This window comes from Propithecus coquereli, unplaced genomic scaffold (genome assembly GCF_000956105.1).
Source record: "Propithecus coquereli isolate 6110/MARCELLA unplaced genomic scaffold, Pcoq_1.0 Scaffold1, whole genome shotgun sequence".
Lineage (NCBI taxonomy): Eukaryota > Metazoa > Chordata > Mammalia > Primates > Indriidae > Propithecus > Propithecus coquereli.
This window is the reverse complement of record NW_012133857.1, coordinates 6,596,345-6,616,318: the sequence shown is the minus strand read 5'-3', so window position 1 is coordinate 6,616,318 and position 19,974 is coordinate 6,596,345. Positions and strand designations below refer to the sequence as shown.

At 47.5% G+C, this 19,974-nt stretch overlaps 1 protein-coding gene across 1 annotated transcript in view; it reads left to right on the top strand.

The window, feature by feature from the left end:
* Positions 1-45: 45 nt before the first annotated feature.
* Positions 46-19,974, top strand: part of HIGD1A (HIG1 hypoxia inducible domain family, member 1A) — a 109,897-nt gene continuing 89,968 nt past the window's right edge. The window contains exons 1-6 of the mRNA XM_012654930.1: positions 46-63; positions 720-941; positions 14,910-15,095; positions 17,395-17,411; positions 17,512-17,581; positions 17,685-17,786. Coding sequence (XP_012510384.1) covers positions 46-63; positions 720-941; positions 14,910-15,095; positions 17,395-17,411; positions 17,512-17,581; positions 17,685-17,786 — 615 coding nt within the window. The remainder of the gene's footprint in view (positions 64-719; positions 942-14,909; positions 15,096-17,394; positions 17,412-17,511; positions 17,582-17,684; positions 17,787-19,974) is intronic.

Sequence of the window (19,974 nt, the reverse complement as noted above, 5' to 3'; positions counted from 1 at the left end):
AAAACCTGCTGCTCCCTGCATATCCCTGCCCTTCCCTGGTCCAGGATGCAGCAGGGGCTGCAGGTAAAGGAGGTGCCCACAAGAGAGAGGGTGTCAAATTCCCCCAGACTCCAAGGGCTAGATTTCAAGGTTCCCTGTTCTGATTCAAAAACTGGTTTAACCTCTTCCTCAGCTGAGCCTGGGAACTTTGGGGACTCTCTCTGGGCAGGAGGATTCACCCCAGCATTAGACCCCAGGGGCCTGTGGGGCTACACCCTCATCCAGGCAGCAGCGCTCAGCAAGGAGGCCCAGGGGAACAGAACTGGGTTTTTCCTACAGGCTGGGTTTTTCCTGCCTCATGGGAAGAGAGACTTAGAGGAGCAAGAAAACCATTTTAGGATAAAATCTGCTCTACATCATCCATACTTAGAGAAGGGTCCCAGAAGAGGCATGAAGTTTATGCGGAGCACAGCGTGGGTTCCAGCTCAGCCAAGGTGTGTGTGGGGGGCAGGTGGGGAATGGAAGGCGCCTTATCACGGTCCTCCCCCCAAGGGCGGCAGCAAAGCCTATCGCCCCCAGCTCTGGGGCAGAAATGAAAGCCGCCGCCCCATGCAACTTTCGGGGCACAACTCCAGCCCCAGATGGCCCCGCAGGCTCCGCACGTCCACAGCGGTGCGCGTTGCTCGCGACCGCCTGTCCGGTAAGCACCCCACCCGCCGCTCGCGCGCTCCCTCTGGCAGTTCATACCATGTCCTGGCGGCACCGCTGGCTCCCTGGTGGTCGCGCTCAGCCGGCTCTCAGACTCATCCGGCCGCCCCCCGCCGCCCCCGGCGCCGTGGCTCACCGAGCTGCCCAGGATGCGCGGCTCGGGCGGGTTTCCCGGGCTGGAGGTCCACACCGTCCCTGCCGAGCGGCCCCGCGTCAACTCCCGGGCGAGCGATGAGCTCCGTGAGGCTCCGCAGGTGGGGAACGCACGCGGGATCTGCGGGGATCAGCGGGGACGTTTGCAGAGTTTGCAGTCCCCGCAGCACGTCCCAGCCCAGCCTCCCTATTTCCTCGAAAGTGCGGGAGGGGAGAGCTCCTTTCGTTAAAAAAAAAAAAAAAAGCCCTGGGCCTCCCCGAGCGGTCTGGAGCAGGGGTCCAGGTGCTAGGAAGGAAAGCGCCTCGCCCTGCCCACCCTCCTGCCGGGTGATGGGCCCAGGCTGGGCAGTGGGGGGCGCCAGGCAGGGCCTGGTAGCGGAGCCCATCCCACCTCTAAGGTGTGGGAGTGCTCGGTGAGCTCGTTGCCACCGTGCGGGTCCTGCTGAGGGTCGCCCAAACTGCCACCCTCCACTGCAAAGGCTCAGAAAGACAGGTCTTTTTACTGGCACCTCTTCGCTTTGTTTGGGCTCAATTCCCAAGGGCGGTTTGGAAGGAAAATCAGTTGACCCCCTTAAAGTCACTAACAGTGAACAGTTTTTCTCCTTAAGAAGGAATCACTGTTAAGGTCCCTGGAGTAAGTGACTGATTCCCACCTCTCCGCTTTGGATGCACAGACAGTGCTTCTTGTCCCCTGGGTCACCCACTGCTGACAGTGGCACAGTGGAGGCAGGACCTGAGAGTCTCCAGGCGCCTTGTTGGGGAGTGCTGGGCTTGGAGTCTACAGCCCTGGAACCTGGGTTGGCCCCACTGTTAACACTCCCATGACCTTCAACCAGGCCCTGGGGCTGTTTGAGATTTGTGTCCCTCAATAGCCCAAGGTTTGGACCTCAGGATTTTTTTTTTTTTTTTGGAGACAGAGTCTCACTGTGTTGCCTGGGCTAGAGTGGGGGCCGTGGCATCAGCCTAGCTCACAGCAACCTCAAACTCCTGGGCTCAAGCAATCCTCCTGCCTCAGCCTCCCGAGTAGCTGGGACTACAGGCATGTGCCACCATGCCTGGCTAATTTTTTCTATATATATTTTTAGTTGTCCAGCTGATTTCCTTCTATTTTTAGTAGAGACGGGGTCTCGCTCTTGCTCAGGCTGGTCTCGAACTCCTGAGCTCAAACAATCCGCCCACCTCGGCCTCCCAGAGAGCTAGGATTACAGGCGTGAGCCACCCTGCGCAGCTGACCTCGGTATTCTTAAGAGCCTGTAGGTAATGGATAGACCTGCAGGCAGAGTCAGCTATAGGGTGCCTGAGAATGGGGGGACCAGGCTGAAAAATTACCCTCCAAGATTGAAACTAACGGGAGTCATCATTAGATAGACAGAGACTGGCATCTTCCCAGCAGTCACCTGCCCGAGAATGACTTGAGGTTGTCACCGACAGCAGTGCTTCTAAAGGGAACAAGGATCCAGAGGGCAGCCTTAAACTGTGTATCTGGGGAAAGTATTCAGTCTTTAATGTTCCAGTGCTTTCTGTACATTGTTTCCTTTAATCATCACAAACAATACTAACAGGAAAAATTTATTATCATTTTACAAATGAGGAAATGGAGGATTAGGGTGTTAAAGTGACTTTCCTGAGGCCAGATAGCCAGTAAAGGCTTTAGCAAGCCCATGTCTGTCTGCTGGAGCGTGAGGGGAAGGGCAGACATTGAGACAGCAGGACCAGGGGGCAGGATGCAGAGCTGCAAGCTGCCCCGTGTCTGTGCATGCGGAGCACTGAAAGGACAGGGGTGTGAGCCCTGGATGAGGAACAAGGGAAGAGGGAGGGGACAGTGCACACTAGTCAGAGTTTTATTTAGATGTTTAGGGAGACAATGTGATCTTTTGAGTCTCCTTTTCTGACTTTGACCCCCATAAGAGGTACATTCTATGTCATGACCTTTTACACAAACATGTCTATAAATGTAACTAAAAAAATCATAAAACATCACTTCATGTGATGCACTCTGATGTTTTCTATTCTATTCCATTTTAATTATTTTTAATGGTAGTCTCAAATCACTAACTGTATTTCACTAATATTCACTAATGAGTGCGGTCTGAAAAACACCATACTAGACAGTGCAACAGAGATATTTCTGTAGATTAATATATCCCAAAGGATTTTTTGGTGTTCTGTAGAATATATCTGTTATACATGAAAAAAACTTAAATGGCAGGGGTTCTGTGGGTCAAGTTCGGGGAACGCTGAGCACAGTTAAACAGATTAGGGGGAGGGGCAGTAGGACTTATCAGAGCCTTCGATGCTAATGTGCACTGAGATTTTCTGAGACAGGAAGAGAGAGCGTTTCCCAGGCTTACTGGAAGCAGCTCTGAGGACTCATGGAATACACTTGGGAAAAGCTGCTGCATGATGTGGCCTAGCCAAGTGAAACGTCACACAAGAACACAGAAGTCTGAGTTCAATGTGCTGTCATGGGTCAAAACATAAAAGAAAAGAAAACAAAAAGAATGGAGAGTCAAAGCCTATATACTGAAGCCAGACTCCCAAGCTCAGCATCATTTTGTTGACCTGATACTCTGCTCAGGTTAGGTGCCACATGGTGAGCATAGGAATTCCATTTGTGAACGAACAACTGCACTAGACTTATAAGCCAGATAGAATGTGAGCAGTCAGTACTGCCGCAATGGCCACAGCTGGGGATGCAGGTAAAACTGAGCTCCGGACCTATCGAGCTGAGGCCGCACCCTGGACGTGCAATGACTGCACCAAGGGAGGACCTACCCTTCACAGAATCCTGCCTAGAAAAATCTACTTCCCTTTCTTTACTAACTTCTAGTTGACACTGATTCCTTCCAGCTCTGAAATCACAATTCAGACGACTGGTCCGTATTATCTTAGACGCCACAATTTTCTTCCCTGATAACATCCTTCTCCACAGAGCCACACTGTGACTCTGTGACCCAACATATCTACAGTGCTCACAAGCCTTGTCATGCCCTTTCTCATTGCCTGTCTCCCTGCTCCCTCCCTCTCCATGCATGCAGGGGACACCTTTACCAGTCACCTGTAATGCTGGTGTTTGCCGCTAAATGTCAAGAAAAGAGTCATCACATTAGAAAGTTGCCTAGCAGTATCTAACAAATATACAGGTGCGCTGTGACCCAGGAAATCCACCCCTAGACCCATATCCGGGAGAAACGCCTACACATGTTGACCAAAAGCTATGTATGAGAATGTTCACAGCAGCACTATTCACGGTGGCTCCAAACGGAAACAACCTTGCTACTAGCTTTGGCCAGTGAGATGGGAGTGGAAGTGACGTCACTTCAGGGTGGAGGCTGTAAGGGCCCATGCACGACTGGCCACATGCCTGCCCCTACGCGCCTGTGGAGGTGGAGGCCGCCTCAGCCTGTGTCTCTGGGTGAATATGATGAGCGGAGCCCCCAGGAACGCTCACTGCATATGAGGGTGAATGAGAAATAAATCGGTCGTGTTAAACCGTTAAGATTTGGGAATTGTTTGTCACTGTAGCATGATCTAGTCCACCCTAACCACATGGATAAAATCATTTTTGAGAAGAGTTCCTCAAGAAGAGTCATAAATCAGATTCTGTCACTTACCTGCTCAAAAGCTCCCAGAGGCTTCACACCTCCTTCAGAGTGACATGCCACGTCATACGGGGGCCTGAAAGGCCTCTATGCTCACTGCCCCTCCAGCAGCATCACCTGCACTCTGTCTCCCGCTCATCATTCACCTCCTCACTGTTCCCTGCACACTCCGGGCACTGTCCCACCTCAGGACCTTGGCAACTGCTATCCCTGCTTTCTGGAGTGCCCTAGATATCCCCAGAGAATTGGAACTATGGGCCCTAGAAATAAAGTTACTTCACAAAATAATTCAAATATATTTGAATCTCCCATATTTGGATTGTAACGTGTGATGACACAACAACAAAAAAAAGGGCATTGCTGAAGGGGTGAGAGCCAGGATGGATTTTAGGGACAGGAGCACTGGGTGACCACTCATTGGCCTGTTAGTCATAAAGAAAATCCACACTGGGGAAGAAAGGGGACCTGCTGGGGGCCGAGGGGCCCTCTTGTCTCCAGGGCTCCAGGCCCTGCTGCAGCTCACTCTCCTGTGGCTCGGATGCCTCTGAAGGCCGCGGGCTGCTTCTTGCTGGCTCCCGCCCAGAGCTGTGAGTCCATGCCTGGCTGACCTCCCACTCTGTGTTGTCGGGATCCAAGAGCTCTGGACCTTCTTGCTCTCTGCTCTAAAAGCAAGGACACATTTGAAGGGGACTATCAGGTATTTCGAAATGTGCAGGACATTCTCATTGACGCTTGCGCCCTGCTGTGCAACAGATGTCAGGGCTTCCTCCTCCTGTCTGTCTGAAACTCTGTGCCCTGTGACCAACTACCCATGCCCTCCCTCTGCCATCCCCCAGCCTCTCATCACCAACAAGCTACTCTACTTCTACGAGGTCAGCTTTGCAGATTGAACACGTGACATCATGCTGCATTTGCCTTTCTGAGGTAATGGGTATGTTAATTAGCTTGATGTCACCATTCCACATAGTGCACATGTATATAAACTTCACACTATACCCCATACATGTGTGCAACTATGACTTGTCTATTAAAACTAATATCAGTAAAACCGTAATAAATAAAATAGATGCAGGAAGTGTGGCTGGACCGCCCCACATACTTGCTGTTGCCACTTGAGCCGTCCACAGTCCCTGGTACCACCTTGTTTAGCCTTCTGTGGCAGATCTTTTGGGCTGGCAGGATGCAGCACATTCTTAATATTAGCTTGGCAAATTTCCTAGTGAGCCCCTTCTGGCCCTGGCCCTCCTCAGAGGGAGAGATCAAGGTCTTCCATCTGGCTGCCCAGCCTGAAGACAGTTGGCTTCTCCGGATGTTTCCTGGGCAGAGATGTGTCCTCCTTGCTCTTCCACATGGCTTCTGGTGCTGTGGGTGGAGGGGAGGCCCTGGGGCCATGCTGTCATGCTGTGCTTGGATTGTGACTTGTCTCCAGTCTGTGTAGAGGACTGGCAGTCACTGTGGCTTTCTTTGTCTCATCTTGCATCTCCTGCCCATTGATCCAAATACCCCTCATAATTTGAGGGAGAGTGGGACTCTCTCTGGGGTCAAGGGTTAGAAACTGTTTCAGAAATGCTTTCCTCCTAGAGTAAAACGGGCTTCTCTACCTTGGATGTGCGATGTTGCTTTTAGAGCCTCCCCAGTTCTCTCCATCAAATGGAAGAGTTTTGGCTGTCATGGTGTAGAGGACAACCCCCAAGATCTACATATCCTTCTCTGGTCCCATATAGTCCTCATTCAGGAACTTCTGGGACACAAAAACAGGCAGTTCCACAAAAGCTTTCCAGCTTGATCCCTTCACTAAATGTCATGGCAAAGCCAAAGTGAGCAAGCTTGATACTGTCATTGTCTTCAAGTTGGATGTGGAGCTTCAGGGCCCTGTGGATCATCTATTTGTCATGGCACTACTGCATGGCAGCCAGGGTCTGTCGGAATTTGGCCCTAGCCTCCTCCTCTTCCCAGTGGCCGTGTCTCAGTATATGCTGGAAAAGGTCTGAACCACTGGCGTATTCTGTTATTAAATAGAGGGTGTCTTCAGTCTCAATGACATCCAACAGCTTAAGGATGTTTGGATGATTCAGGTTCCTCATGGCTTTGACCTCCATACTGACACTTTCCAGGCCATAGAGCCTCTGAGTGGACAGGATTTTGATGGCTACCTGGGTCCCCGTAGGAACGTGTGGGGCCAGCAGCACCTTCATGAAGCTGCACTAGCCAATTTTCTTCAGGAGCTTGTAATTGTTAAGCACCTCAGTGGACAAATTGGAGGCCATGCCCTGCTGCTTGGTCACCTCTAACTATGCTAACTCTACATTAGTTATGTTAAGTAACTAATGAACAATAGCAACTACACTACCTAGACTAGGAATACTAACAATAATAGCTATATGAGCCAGCCTAACAATACCATTGTTACTAACTATGCTCCTAATACTAAGTATGCTGTGCTAACTGTTGCAGCCCAATTGCAGAACGGGGGATGGACACAGAAAGAAACACACAGACACACACGAGGACACACAAGACTGCAGTGGCTGATTCCACCAGTCGTTTTATTTATATACTTTTTCTATGTCCAGCAGCTACTTCCTGGTACTTGACTACCTTGGGCACCTTGAGGAAAACACATTTTCATTCCTTCCAGACGATTGCTCAATGGAAGCAGATGTTTGCATCTTAACTTCTTTATCTCATCACTGTATGCAGGACAATGAGTCGCCTTGGCTTGTTTGCAAGACTCCAGGCGCTTGGTTATCTGTCATAAAGCTGTCCGTCATGAGGAATAGTTCTGTTTGTTCAATAGGCCGTGTCCAGACCTATTGTCCTCTGGCCCCAAGGAGAGCACATCCAGTTTCGCTGACTCTGGGCTTAAGCCAATTTTTGCCCAGGGACGGTCCCTACACACACCCAGTTTCGCTGACTCTGGGCTTAAGCCAATTTTTGCCCAGGGACGGTCCCTACACTAACACTGCTGACACACAATACTAACACTACTAACTACACAAACAATGATGAATATCAAGTCTTGCTATGGGCAAACTCTACAAGTCACCAGCAGCTTCCTGGGTCATAAGGACTGGTTATGGAATTACTAAAACCTAGGCTAAACCTAGATTTTAGGAATTTCTAGGTTTTAGTAATTCCATAACAATGGCTCTTTCTGAGGTCAGAGCAACAAATGGGCTAATCAGGGCTGGGGAGAACCGAGAGTCATTTTTTCCTTTTTTGGTCATAAGAACATTTTCCTCTTTAAAGAAGTGTTTTTTCTTCACATTGTTATAGAGATCGATATTAAAGTCTACAGCCATACCACACCGAATGAGCCCAAGCTTGTCTGATCTCAGAAGCTGAGCAGGGTTAGTTCTGGTTAGTACTTGGATGGGAGATCTATATTTAATTTATTAGAAATTCGAACACATGCAATGCTTTATAGTAGGAGTTCGCGGTGCAGGCAGAGAAAGATTTCTCACGCAGAAATTAAAATATAAGTGTAAAAAAAAATTATTTTACTCTTTCAAGGGACAGAGAGAATGAGAGAGAGAGAAAGAGAGAAGGGAGAGAGAGAGCAGGGAGATGAATTGGCATCCCAAAGAAAGAGAAGGGAGATGCCAGCAGCAAGGCCAAGTGGCTTATTGCTTTTATGGGGACAAAGAGAAAAATAGCAATTGTTGTGGAGTAATTAGCAGGCCGTGGAAAGACATCAAGTTGTCTGCCTTTCTTGTTTCTTCTGTTGCTGGAGACTGGGTTATCTCTGAAATGTAGTCAGGCTTATCATAGGGCATATGATTTTTGCCCCTGAGAAATTGTTTTGGGCAGGAAATGAAGCCTGGAGTTTACCCCTCTGCCTGCTAGTCTGAGAGCTTTCTCAGGAACACTTTTAGGCTATAGAAACAAATTCTAAAGGTTGTGAGCTAGTGAATATGGAGAGAAAGATTTACATTTCCTTTCTTTTGGCTGTTTTCTGATGTTTGTGAAAACACAGTCCCCGTGGGTTGCCTGCCAGCAGAGAGAGCTCATAGGATTGATCTTTAGCTGTCATTAGAAAATTAGGGGATTGGATATTTTCCTGTTATTTCAGCAAGGCCTTCCTTACAGATTGAAAATCTGTGATATCTTTAGGCTTCTAAAGACCTCATAATGTCTATACTTGAAATATTCCATTTCTTTTTCTTTAAATTCTCATTGGTGTCAGAGGGATGCTAAAACATAGCTGACATCATGATACTATCAAAATGTGTTCTGTGGTGTGTGATACACAATAAGGTCCATTATTAACAGCTATAGAGCTGCCAGGAAAAGAACCGTCATCACAATTTCCCCACACAGTCTTCAGATTTGTCATCAAAAACCTCAGAGGCCAGGAGAGAGACAAGATGGTGGATGAGAAACACCTGCAGCCAGAGTGTCTCTGCAAGAAGGAAAGATTTTAGATGAAAGTGAAAAAAACAAACAGGTGGACAATCATAGATTGGATGAATGTCACAAAGAAGGGTCCTTGAACCTACAGGAGACTCCACGGGAAGAGGTTGCAGAGCAGAACTGGAAGGAGAAAGGCATTGGCAGGTCCCAAGCTGCTGGAGACAGCTGCTGGCACCAACACAGAGATGGCTGCAATGAGTGAGTGGTGAGCCTCTTGTGGACAGGGCCCCAGGCTCCCAGCTCCCTCGGGGCATGTCCCACCACACAGACCTGAGCCGATTGGCAGGCGCAATATTGCTTCATTCTCCCCTTTTCCTCTCCTACCTGTGGCTGCTGAGAGAGACAATTTAGCCACCACCCGGAGGCATCCACAGGGAATGGGACCTTTTCATTTGGGGCTCTGCAGCAGACTGAGGGGTACTCGGACTGTGAGCTCCCTACTCACCGGCAATTCCTGGTAGTGCTTGCCTGGTGACTCCAGTAGAGCCGGCAAACCCCGAGACAGAGAGACATTGATCCAGCTTGTCACCAGTGGGTGACTTGAGACCAGCATTCTTCTCCATGGCAAGGTCACTGATTAATCTCCGGTACCCAAGGGAGAGGCCTGCAGGCCAGATCCCGTACAATCACATCTCCATTGAATTGCCCAGGGGCACAGAAGGGATATTTGTGAAGTAGTCTACTGAGGTACATGTGCCTTCAGGGGCAGATCGGAGTGGGTCCTAGCTGCAGCATGCTCAAGAGGCAACCCTCCTGCCACAAAATGGCCATGTTTCCAGCTCAGGCCATGATCCTGGGGAGGGAACCTCCTGGCTCACATCACAGTCAGAGGAGCTCCACTGGCTTGTGGTCTTGCCTGCTGGCAGAGGCCCAGGAGAAACCAAGGAATAGGGGAGGCTGAAAAGGAGCGAGGTCTGCTCCAGACTGCAGGTCTCAGACAGCCCCACCCCCACAGGCAGACTTTTTGGTTTAGTGGGGCCATTTCATCTCCTCCCTGGCAGGTTTGCCTAGCAGCAGAGAACAGAACTTTGACCCCTGCTAGCAGCATTTGTGGAGCTTGAGGGCAGGCTGACTCAACCCAGCCCTGCCCAGCCTCACTCCCCCATCTCCCTCTGCTGAGGTGGAGAATAAGGACACACCTGTAAATCCTAGGACTCCACCCACCACCTGAGGAACTCCAGTCCCTCTCCGGAGGAATGAGACCTGGTTACAGGACCCAGAAACATTGCAGCTTGCTCCTCCCAGCAAGGGCCACCTACTGACAGGGAGGTCGGTTTGCATGCCCTTATACTGCATTTACTGACTCATCACACATGGTTTGGTTGAGTCTCACCCACAAACACCACTTACTGGCTCAGAGACTAAAGTGGGCATGTCATTATGTAAACGAAAATCCAACAGTAAGAAGCAATAGCTGCTCCAGATGGGAAGGAATCAGCAAAAGAATTCTGGAAGTATGAAGAATCACACTAAAAGGACATCTCCAAAGGGGAACACCAGCTCTCTAGCAATGGACATCAAGCAAATTCAGAACACTGAAATGACAGAAGAAGAATTTCAAACATGGATTGTAAGAAAACTAAATGATATGCAAGAGAAAATAACCCCAACACAAAGAAACCACACACACACACACACACACACACACACAAATCCAGGACGTGGAAGAAAAATTCACTAAAGAAATTGAAATATTAAAGAAAAATCAAACAGAACCTCTGGAAATGAAGAATTCATTCAAGGAATTACATAATACAGTTGGAAGCCTCAAGAATAGGGTAGATCAAACAGAAGAAAGAATCTCAGGGATTGAAGATAACACCTTTCAATTAAACAAGTCAGTCGCAGAGATAGAGCAGCTAAAGAAGAGAAAAGAGCAAAGTCTACAAGAAAAGTGGGATTATGTGAAGAGGCCTAACATGAGAATTATGGGGATTCCTTAGTGTGAAGAAGAAAATACACAAGGGTTGGATAAACGATTTGAGGTTGTAATGGAGGAAAATGTCCCTTGCCTTGCTAGAAATCTAGATATCCAGGTACAAGAGCTCAAAGGATCTCCTGGGAGATTCATTGCAAACAGGAAGACACCACGACACAAAGTCACCACGGAGGCCAACATAACCATGAAAGAGGCTGTAAGGTGAAAGCAGCAGGTAACCTATAAAGCAAAACCCATCAGACTAATTGCAGACTTCTCTACTGAGCCCTTACAAGTCAGAGGAGACTGGGGCTCCATTCTCACTCTTCTCAAAGAGAATAATGCCCAGCTTAGAATCTTGTATCTTGCAAAACTAAGTTCTTATATGGAGGAGAAATAAAGGGCTTCTCAGACAAGCAAAGACTCAGGGACTTTATCAAGACAAGATCTGCCTTTCAGGAAGTACTCAGAGCAGCATTACATACAGTTCAGGACAATAAACACTCACCAGTGTGAAATTGTCCAAAAACTAAAGATCAAAGGCCAGATATCACGATGGCTCAACAGAGAAAACAAAGCAACCAAGTTCAACTCAACAGGATGAACAGAAATCTGCCCCACTTATCAATTCTTTCAATAAATGTGAATGCCTGGAACTGCCCACTAAAGAAATATATGCTGGCTGAATGAATAAATATACACAAGCCAAGTGTGTGCTGTCTTCAAGAAACACGTCTAACCCACAAGGATGCATTCAGACTCAAGCTGAAGAGATGGAAAACAATATTCCATGCAAAGAGAAGCCAAAAGAAAGCGGGCATAGGAGTTCTGATTTTAGATAATTTAGTCTCCGAATCAAGAAAAGGAATGAAAGACAAAGATAGTCACTACATAATGGTGAAGGGTACAATTCAACAAGAAGACATAGCAATTCTAAATATTTATGCACCTAACTCAGGTTCACCCAGATTGATATATCCTACTTAATCTAAACACAATGATAAACAGCAGCACTGTAATAGCCAGGGACTTTAACACTCCTGTGACAGAACAGGAGAGATCCTCCAAACAAAGAAAAAATGGACTTAAACAGAACTCTGAACAAAAAGGCCTCACTGACATTTACAGAACATTGTACCCCCAAACTGCTTAATATACATTTTTCTCATCAGCTCATGGGACATTCTCTAAGATTGACCATATCCTAGGCCACAAAGCATGTCTCAACAAATTTAAACGTTAGAAATTATACAATGGGCCGGGCGCGGTGGCTCACGCCTGTAATCCTAGCACTCTGGGAGGCCGAGGCGGGCGGATCGTTCTGAGCTCAGCAGTTCAGACTCAGCCTGAGCAAGAGCGAGACCCCGTCTCTACCAAAAAATGGAAAGAAATTAATTGGACAGCTAAAAATATATGTAGAAAAAATTAGCCGGGCATGGTGGCGCGTGCCTGTGGTCCCAGCTACTCAGGAGGCTGAGACAGTAGGATTCCTTGAGCCCAGGAGTTTGAGGCTGCTGTGAGCTAGGCTGACTCCACGGCACTCGTCCCAGGCAAGAGAGTGAAGCTCTGTCTCAAAAAAAAAAAAAAAAAAAAAAAAGAAATTATACAATGCATCTTCTCAGACCACAGTAGAATAAAATTAGAATCAACTTCAACAGAAAACTCTCACATTTACACAAAGTCATGGAAACAAAACAACCTACTGCTGAAGGATCATTGGGTTAAGGAAGAAATTGAGATGGAAAACAAAAGATTCTTTGAACTAAATGACAAAGGTGACACAAGGTGTCAAAATCTGTGGGACACAGCTAAAGTAGTCCCGAGACAAAAATTTATATACACAAATGCCTGCATGCAAAAGACTGAAAGATCACAAATCAACAATCTAATGAATTGTCTGGAAGAATAGGAAAAAGATGAGCAAACCAAGCCCAAACCCAGCAGGAGAAACAAAATAACAAAGATCAGAGCAGAACTAAATGAAATCAATAACAAAAAACTATACAGAAGATTAATAAAACAAAAAGAAGTCATTCATTGAAAAAATAAACAAAATTGACATGCCTCTTGCTACATTAACAAGAAACAGAAAAAAAGGACTCTATTAACCTCAATCAGGAATGAAAGAGGAGAAAATACAAATGATACCACTGATACAAAATATTATCTATGAATACTGTAAAAACCTGTGTGCACATAGATGTGAAAATGTGGAGGAAATGGACAAACTGTTAGAAACACACGGCCTCCCTAGGCTCAGTCAGGAAGAAATAGAATTCCTGAACAGAGCAATATCAAGTACAAAAATTGAAGCAGCAATAAAAAACCTTCCTAAAAAGAAAATCCCAGAACAGATGGTTTCACATCCAAATTTTGACAATGGTGTGGAGGTTCATGCCTGTAATCCTAGCACTCTAGGCAGCCGAGGTGGGAGCATCTCTTGAGGTGGGAAGTTCAAGACCAGCCTGAGTAAGAACAAGACACAGTCTCTACTAAAAATAGAAAAAAAATTAGCCGAGCAATTAAAAATAGAAACAAACAAACAAAAATTAGCCAAGCATAGTGGCAAGTGCCTATAGTCCCAGCTACTTAGGAGGCTGAGGAAGGAGGATCTCCTGAGCCCAGGAGTTTGAGGTTGTCGTGAGCTATGCTGACGCCAGGGCACTCCTCTAGCCCAGGCAAAAGAGTGTGACTCTCTCTCAAAAAAATAAAAAACAAACAAACAAACAAAAACCAATGTGTTGGTGAATATGTAGAGAAATTGGAACACTTGTGCACTGGTAGAGGGAATGTACAATGAATGGTGTTACTGCTGTTGAAAATAATATGATGGTTCCTCAGAAAATTAAACAGAATTAGTATGTGATCCAGCAATCCCACCTCTGGCTATATACCCAAAGGTATTGAAAGCACAATCTCAAAGAGGTATTTATCGACTCACGGTCATAGCAGTATTATTCACAAGAGCCAAAAGGTGGAAGTAATCCAAGTGTTCACCAGAGATGAATGGATACAGCAAATGTGGCCTATCCATACAGTGGACTGTTATTCAGCCTTAAAAATGAAGGAGATTCTGTCACATGCTACCACATGGATGAACCTGGAGGACATTGTGCTGAGTGAATAAGCCAGTCACAAAAGGTAAATACTGTCAAATTCCACTTATATGAGGTACCCAGAGTAGTCAAATTCATGGCGACAGGAAGTAGAAGGGTGGCTGCTGGGGTGGGGTGGGGTCATTGGAATTAGGGACTTACTGCTTATTGGGTACAGAGTTTCAGTTTACGGGATGAGTTGTTTGATAAATGGTGGGGATGCTTGCACACCAGTGTGAGTGGACTTCACGCCACCGAACTGTGCATGTAAAAGTGCAAGGCTGGGAGGTTTTTTGTTATGTGTATTTTATCATAATCAACATAAATAAGGTTTTAAAAATTTAATGAAAACATTGATGGAAAATAAAGGCAGGGCTGTAGGGCAACTGTTAGTAGCAGTTTCAATTGATGGAACCACTTTGAGAATGATATTTGGCAGTGACAATGCACGCCGCATGGCCTGGGAGTCTCAGCTTAAGGGACACACCCAAGAGATATGCCTAAGTGTGTCCCCAAAAAGGAAGGGACCCAGATGTTCTTAGCAGCCCTGTGGATCAGAGCCCCAAACTGGAAGGAGCCGAAGTGTGCACAGTAGCGTGGGTGAATCCATTGCTCTGTATTCACACAATGGCATAATATATAGAAAAGTGGATAAAGGATGCACAATGTGCAACAGATGAGGAATCTCATGAAAAATATTGAGCTGAGGAAGCCAATACAGAAGAGTTTATGCTCAGCGATTTCCTTTATAGAAACTACAGCATCAAGCAAAATTTAGCTGTGCTGGGAGCAGTCAGGGTAGTGGTTTCCTTGGGGCAGGGCTAGACATCAGATGGGTCTCCAGGAGAGTTCCTGGTGCTGATCATCTGTTTCTTGATCTGGTACAGGATATAGTATGTGTTCAATATGTGGGAAAAAATATTGTAAATTGTACATCTGTGTGAAGTATACTGAAATTAAAACTTTTTAATTTAAAAACATCAGATTGCATATCAAGCCCAGGATGAAAGAGGGACCCTCAGACTGTCATCTTTTCCTCAGCAAAAGCAAGTTCATGGTGACCATGTGGTCCTCTTTGTGTGGAGAGGCTGCCACTGCTCTAAGCAGTACACCCGCATCAGGGTGGGAGCCGAGGCCCAGGGCTCCACCACGCTCCTGGTAAGCTACAAACACTGCCACGGCCACCTGCGTGCCAGGATCACCATCACTGCCTACCTGCCCCTCAAGGTGAGCCAGGGTCCCTGCTCTTCACCACCCACCCTGCCCCCTCCTATCCTGATGTGAATTACTCACTTGCTCTGACAAATCCGTATGAAAATCCAATTGTTCAGAATAGCTTTTGGCATAACTCCTCCTCCCTGTGATTTTCTGGCTGAAAGCAGGAATTGATGTAGAAGGAGCAGAGCCACCCCACGGGGGACAGTGGTTGGTGACAACCATGTGATCACACTAGACAGTGCTTGGCAGGCTTGGCAGGGTGCTGACCTGCCAGGCTCTCCTTAAGAAGGCAGGAATGTGGGCTCCAAAGGCTTCAAACTGTTTCCACCAGGGGTCAGAACAGAGAGGCGCTTCTGGTCCACTCCAGAGTTACCCTTCAGGGTCCCCACAGGTCCCCAGAATTGGGACGGCAGCCTTTGGTGCCTCCCAAGACCTGGGTCCGGGGTGGATTCTGCCACTTGCCTGATGTCTGTGAATCCCTCTCCCCACCTGAGGAGGGAGGGGTCGTGGCGTGCATGTGCGGAGCACACGGCCTCAGCTTCCACTCCAGCCTCCCCAGGCTGAGTCCAGGTCTGACACGCAGCAGCTCCATACTCTACTCATTTAATTTCTCTGGCCTCACATTCCCTGCCTGTAAAATGGGCTAGACAGCACCTACCCTGTAGGGTTGTGCTGAGGATGAGCTGAGCTAATGAATGGAATGGGCTGGAAAGCAGCCTGGGAGGGAGTGAGCACTCAGTAAGGGTTCATTAGAAAACATGAATACAAAGAAGTGGGCCTTCCTCCAGGGCGGCTGTGAAGGCTTCGCACAAGGGCTGCCGCACAGTAGGCTGGTGATGCACTTGTTACTTACTGTGTTTGAACCCTGCCTCATCCACAGGAGGCCCATTGGGGTGCACCCAGAGGGTGCATTGGTGGGGAGTTCCTGCTCCTGAAGGAGCCCCCATCCTCCCAGCCTGGGCCAGGCAGCCCTGGCATTTCCCTGCCACCCAGAGTCAACCTCGCAGACAGCGCTGGTCCCCATGGCTTGTAATGTTTTTCTCCCCCTCTCCCGTTAGAGGCAAGCTCAGAGACCTTAGGATCTTCCGTGTCTGCCCTCTAGCCCTGGGCACAGTGCCTGGTACAGACCAGACACCAACCAAGGGGGTTTTGTTTAGAATGGACGAGTGAGGAAATGTGTCCAGGGTCACCCAGCCAGGGCCGACTCCAAGGCCTCCTGACCTCCAGAGCAAACACAGCAACGCTTGCAGGCATCTGCTGGTGACCAGGGGTCCAGCCCTGCCCCTCCTCCTCACTCATCCAGTTATGCAGTACATGTCTGTGAGCCAGGAAGCCCTGGGCTGGAGCTGGGGGCCTCCTGGCTGGACCTAGACACCCCGACATGATCCCTCCAGGGCGTTTGCACTCATGCTGTGTGCCCTGGGGGCTCCCTGTCACTGGTGCAGCTCAGCTGTCCCTCAGCTTGAGGTCTCTGCTCCCTGAGAGCTGCTCTCCCTCTCAGACCCCTCTTTGCCCGTGGCACCCACATTGCACATGGCACCTTTCTGTCCTTCACTCTTCCCTGAAGGCAGTCACTGCACCCCCGGTGTCTTGCACGTGCCTGGTGTAGAGTGGGTGCTCCAATACTCCCACTGTGGGTGGACCATATCTGGGCCGGGTCTGGCAGTTTCCCTAGAATGACACCTGGCAGGAAACAGAGCTACGCAGTGTGCCGCCCAAGGCAGTGAGGGCTGTCCTTGTCCTTGGGAGCCAGCTGTGAGGATTCTTCCCAGGAGACCCTCCCCCATGGCCTGGCCAGCGCCTTTCCTGTTTGCCCAGCTCCCATCCACTCCCCATCCACTCCCCCATCCACTCCCCCTCCACTCCCCCTCCACTCCCCATCCATCCCCCATCCACTCCCCCATCTACTCCCCATCCACTCCCCCTCCACTCCCCCTCCACTCCCCCATCCACTCCCCCATCCTCTCCCCCATCCACTCCCCCATCCACTCCTCCAATGGAGTATCTGCCATGTGCTCTCAAGCCGGCCATCTGCTGTGAGGTCCTGAGGGTCAAGGATGTGTGTGAGTCACCCACCCTGTGGAGCCTGGCAGGGTGGAGTGGGGCTGGCATCTGAGCAGGACTGTTGCTCACCCCACCTCTGTCTGGAGTGGAGGAGCTGGCAACTCACTCTGCCTTGGTTCAGGGAGGCCTCAAAGGGGATGTGGCCATTCAGCTGGGCTCAGGAGAACCATGATTTTATTGAAGTTTGTGCCCCAGACATAATGAGTGGCCAGGACCTTGGGCTTCTAGGCCTGCTCTTCCCCAGGGGTGGCCTGTGGACAGGTGTGGTGATGGCCTGCAGTTGGCCATGGCCTCCTGGATCTGATGGTATTGGCCTTGCCCCTTCAGCATGACCCTCCTGTGGCTGTGTCGGCCTCCATAGACCTCATCTGGTGGAGGACATGAGGGTGAGTCCAGAAGAGGTCACCATCTACAACCACCCTGGCATCCAGGTAGGGCCCTTGCCCTGCCACGGCCCTGCTGGGGCGAGACCCAGTGGGGGCCCCTCATTCTCTCACATGCATCCTACCCGCTCCTTGCCTCTTCCTCCTGCAGGCGGAGCTGCACATCAGAGAAGGCTCAAGACCCTTCTTCCTCAATACCAGCACTGCAGACGTAGTCAAGGTGGCCTACCAGAAGGCCAGGGTAGTTGCCATGGTGAGTTGGCTTTAGTTCTTCATCTGGGCCACTGTGTGGTTAATGAATTGAGTATTTGAAAAGCTGGCACTTAGTCACACCAGCTGTAATTAGCAGAGTCTTCAGATTCTCTGATTCATTCAGCAACTTTAGTCATCACCATGCTACCTTTGTGGGTTTTAGTCCATATCCACAAAGTACTCACGCTATTGGTTACCTAATGGTTTCCCTTCAATAATCTTTCAGTCAAGACTAAAATATCACTTCATATGCAACACTGTAACAATCAAAAAGAAAATTGTTTTTTGAAGATGCATCAGCTTTTTCTATTAATATTTTTCCCATGTTTCTTTCTTGACCCTCTCCCTATCCTTGCAAGTATCAACTTAGCTCTGCCATGGGATGGAAGATGAGCATTCTGCCTTATTCAATTATATTATGCTAAGATTTTATATTTTTCCAGGTTGCAATATAGGCTAGGTAATTATTTTTATGCAGTCATTTATATTTTAGCCATTCCCTTTTTGTAGAGTATGTGGGTTCTTTAAAGCATTTTGTTTTTTAAAAAATATTACGAAGCATAGAATAAAAAAAGTGAAAACAAACAAATGCTAATATTCTACATGTTTGCATATCTGCATGATGGATTACTAGGCAATCACGAAAATTGAACTTACTTTTAAAGGAAGCTCTTACCAGTGAGTGTATAGTAAAACCGCCCCCATAAGTCATAAATACTGAGGCTCAGCACTGACCTTCCCCCATTTAGGGATGGGGACCAGGCTGAAGGACAATCTGAGGGAAAGATTCTATACTGTACGGCAACCTACACAAAGGTGCTTGATCAATTTCATGTATGAAAACACCATATGTAACCACAATCCAGACCAAAATATGGAACATTTTCAGCACCCCACAAGATTCTACCATGCTACCTCCTAGCCACAACCTCCCCACACCCAAAAGTAATAATGATCCTGATTTCTACCCTCATGGATTAGCTGTGCCTGTTCCTAAACTCTGTGTAAGTGGAACAATACAGCATGTACCTTCTTGTATCTTTACTGTGTGTGAGATTCACCCATGTTGTTATATGCAGCTGCAGTTTGTTCTATTTCATTGCTGTGCAGTGTTCCATTCCTTGCAAATGTTATCACTGATGTTTCCATTCCTTTGCTTTGGTCATTACAAAGTATGCGATTTTGTGGGCATGTGCACTTTTTTAAACAAATAGACTGTATTTATTTAGAGCAGTTATAAGTTCACAGCAAAATTGAGCTGTGTGAAAGTCCAGAGTTCCCATACGCCCCCTCCCCGCACAAACAGGCAGCTTCCTCCACTACCCACATCTCCCAGCAGAGAGGGACATTTGTTACACTCAGTGAACCTGCACTGACGCATTCCTGTCAGCCAAGTGACTCCTGTAGCATTAGGGAATGTTCTTTCCTAAATCCCTGGTAATTTTTCTTGCTCTGAACTCTGCTGTGATCCCTGCTTGTTTATGATGAGTGTTAGCGTGATGTAGTTTTCTCCATCATTTACTTTTCATCTGATGTGTCTTTGTATTTAAAGTGGGTGTCTGGTAGACAATGTACAGTCATGTCGTGTTTTTCGGTGCACTCTGACAATCTTTGTCCTATATTTTAACCATTGACATTTAAAGTAATCATTGATAGAGTTGGATTAATATCTACTACATTTGTTACTGTTTTCTATTCACTGCCCTGGTTCTTTGTTCTTATTTCTGAATTCCCTTATTTTTCTGCCTTTTGAAGTTTTAATCAATCATTTGATATGATTCCATTTTTTCTCCTTTCTTTAGATACTCCTTTTTTAAACTTTTTTTAGTGGTGGCTCTAGAGTTTGCAACTAATCCAAGTTAACTATCAAATAACACTGTATCCCTTCATGGGTAGTACAAGTACCTTATAATAAAAAAATTCCTATTTCTTTCTTCCTGTCCCTTGTATCATTGCTGTCATTCATTTCATATAGACATGAGCACACACACACACACACACACACACACACACACACACACACCTACTTGTATTGAACACATGTTGCTACAATTATCTTGAAGAAACTTGTCTGTGAGATCAATTAAGAAGAAGAAAAATAAAAGTTTTCATTTTTCCTTTACTTATTCTTTCGCCAATGCACTGCTTTTCTTTTCTTTTTTTTTTTTTTTTTGAGACAGAGTCTCACT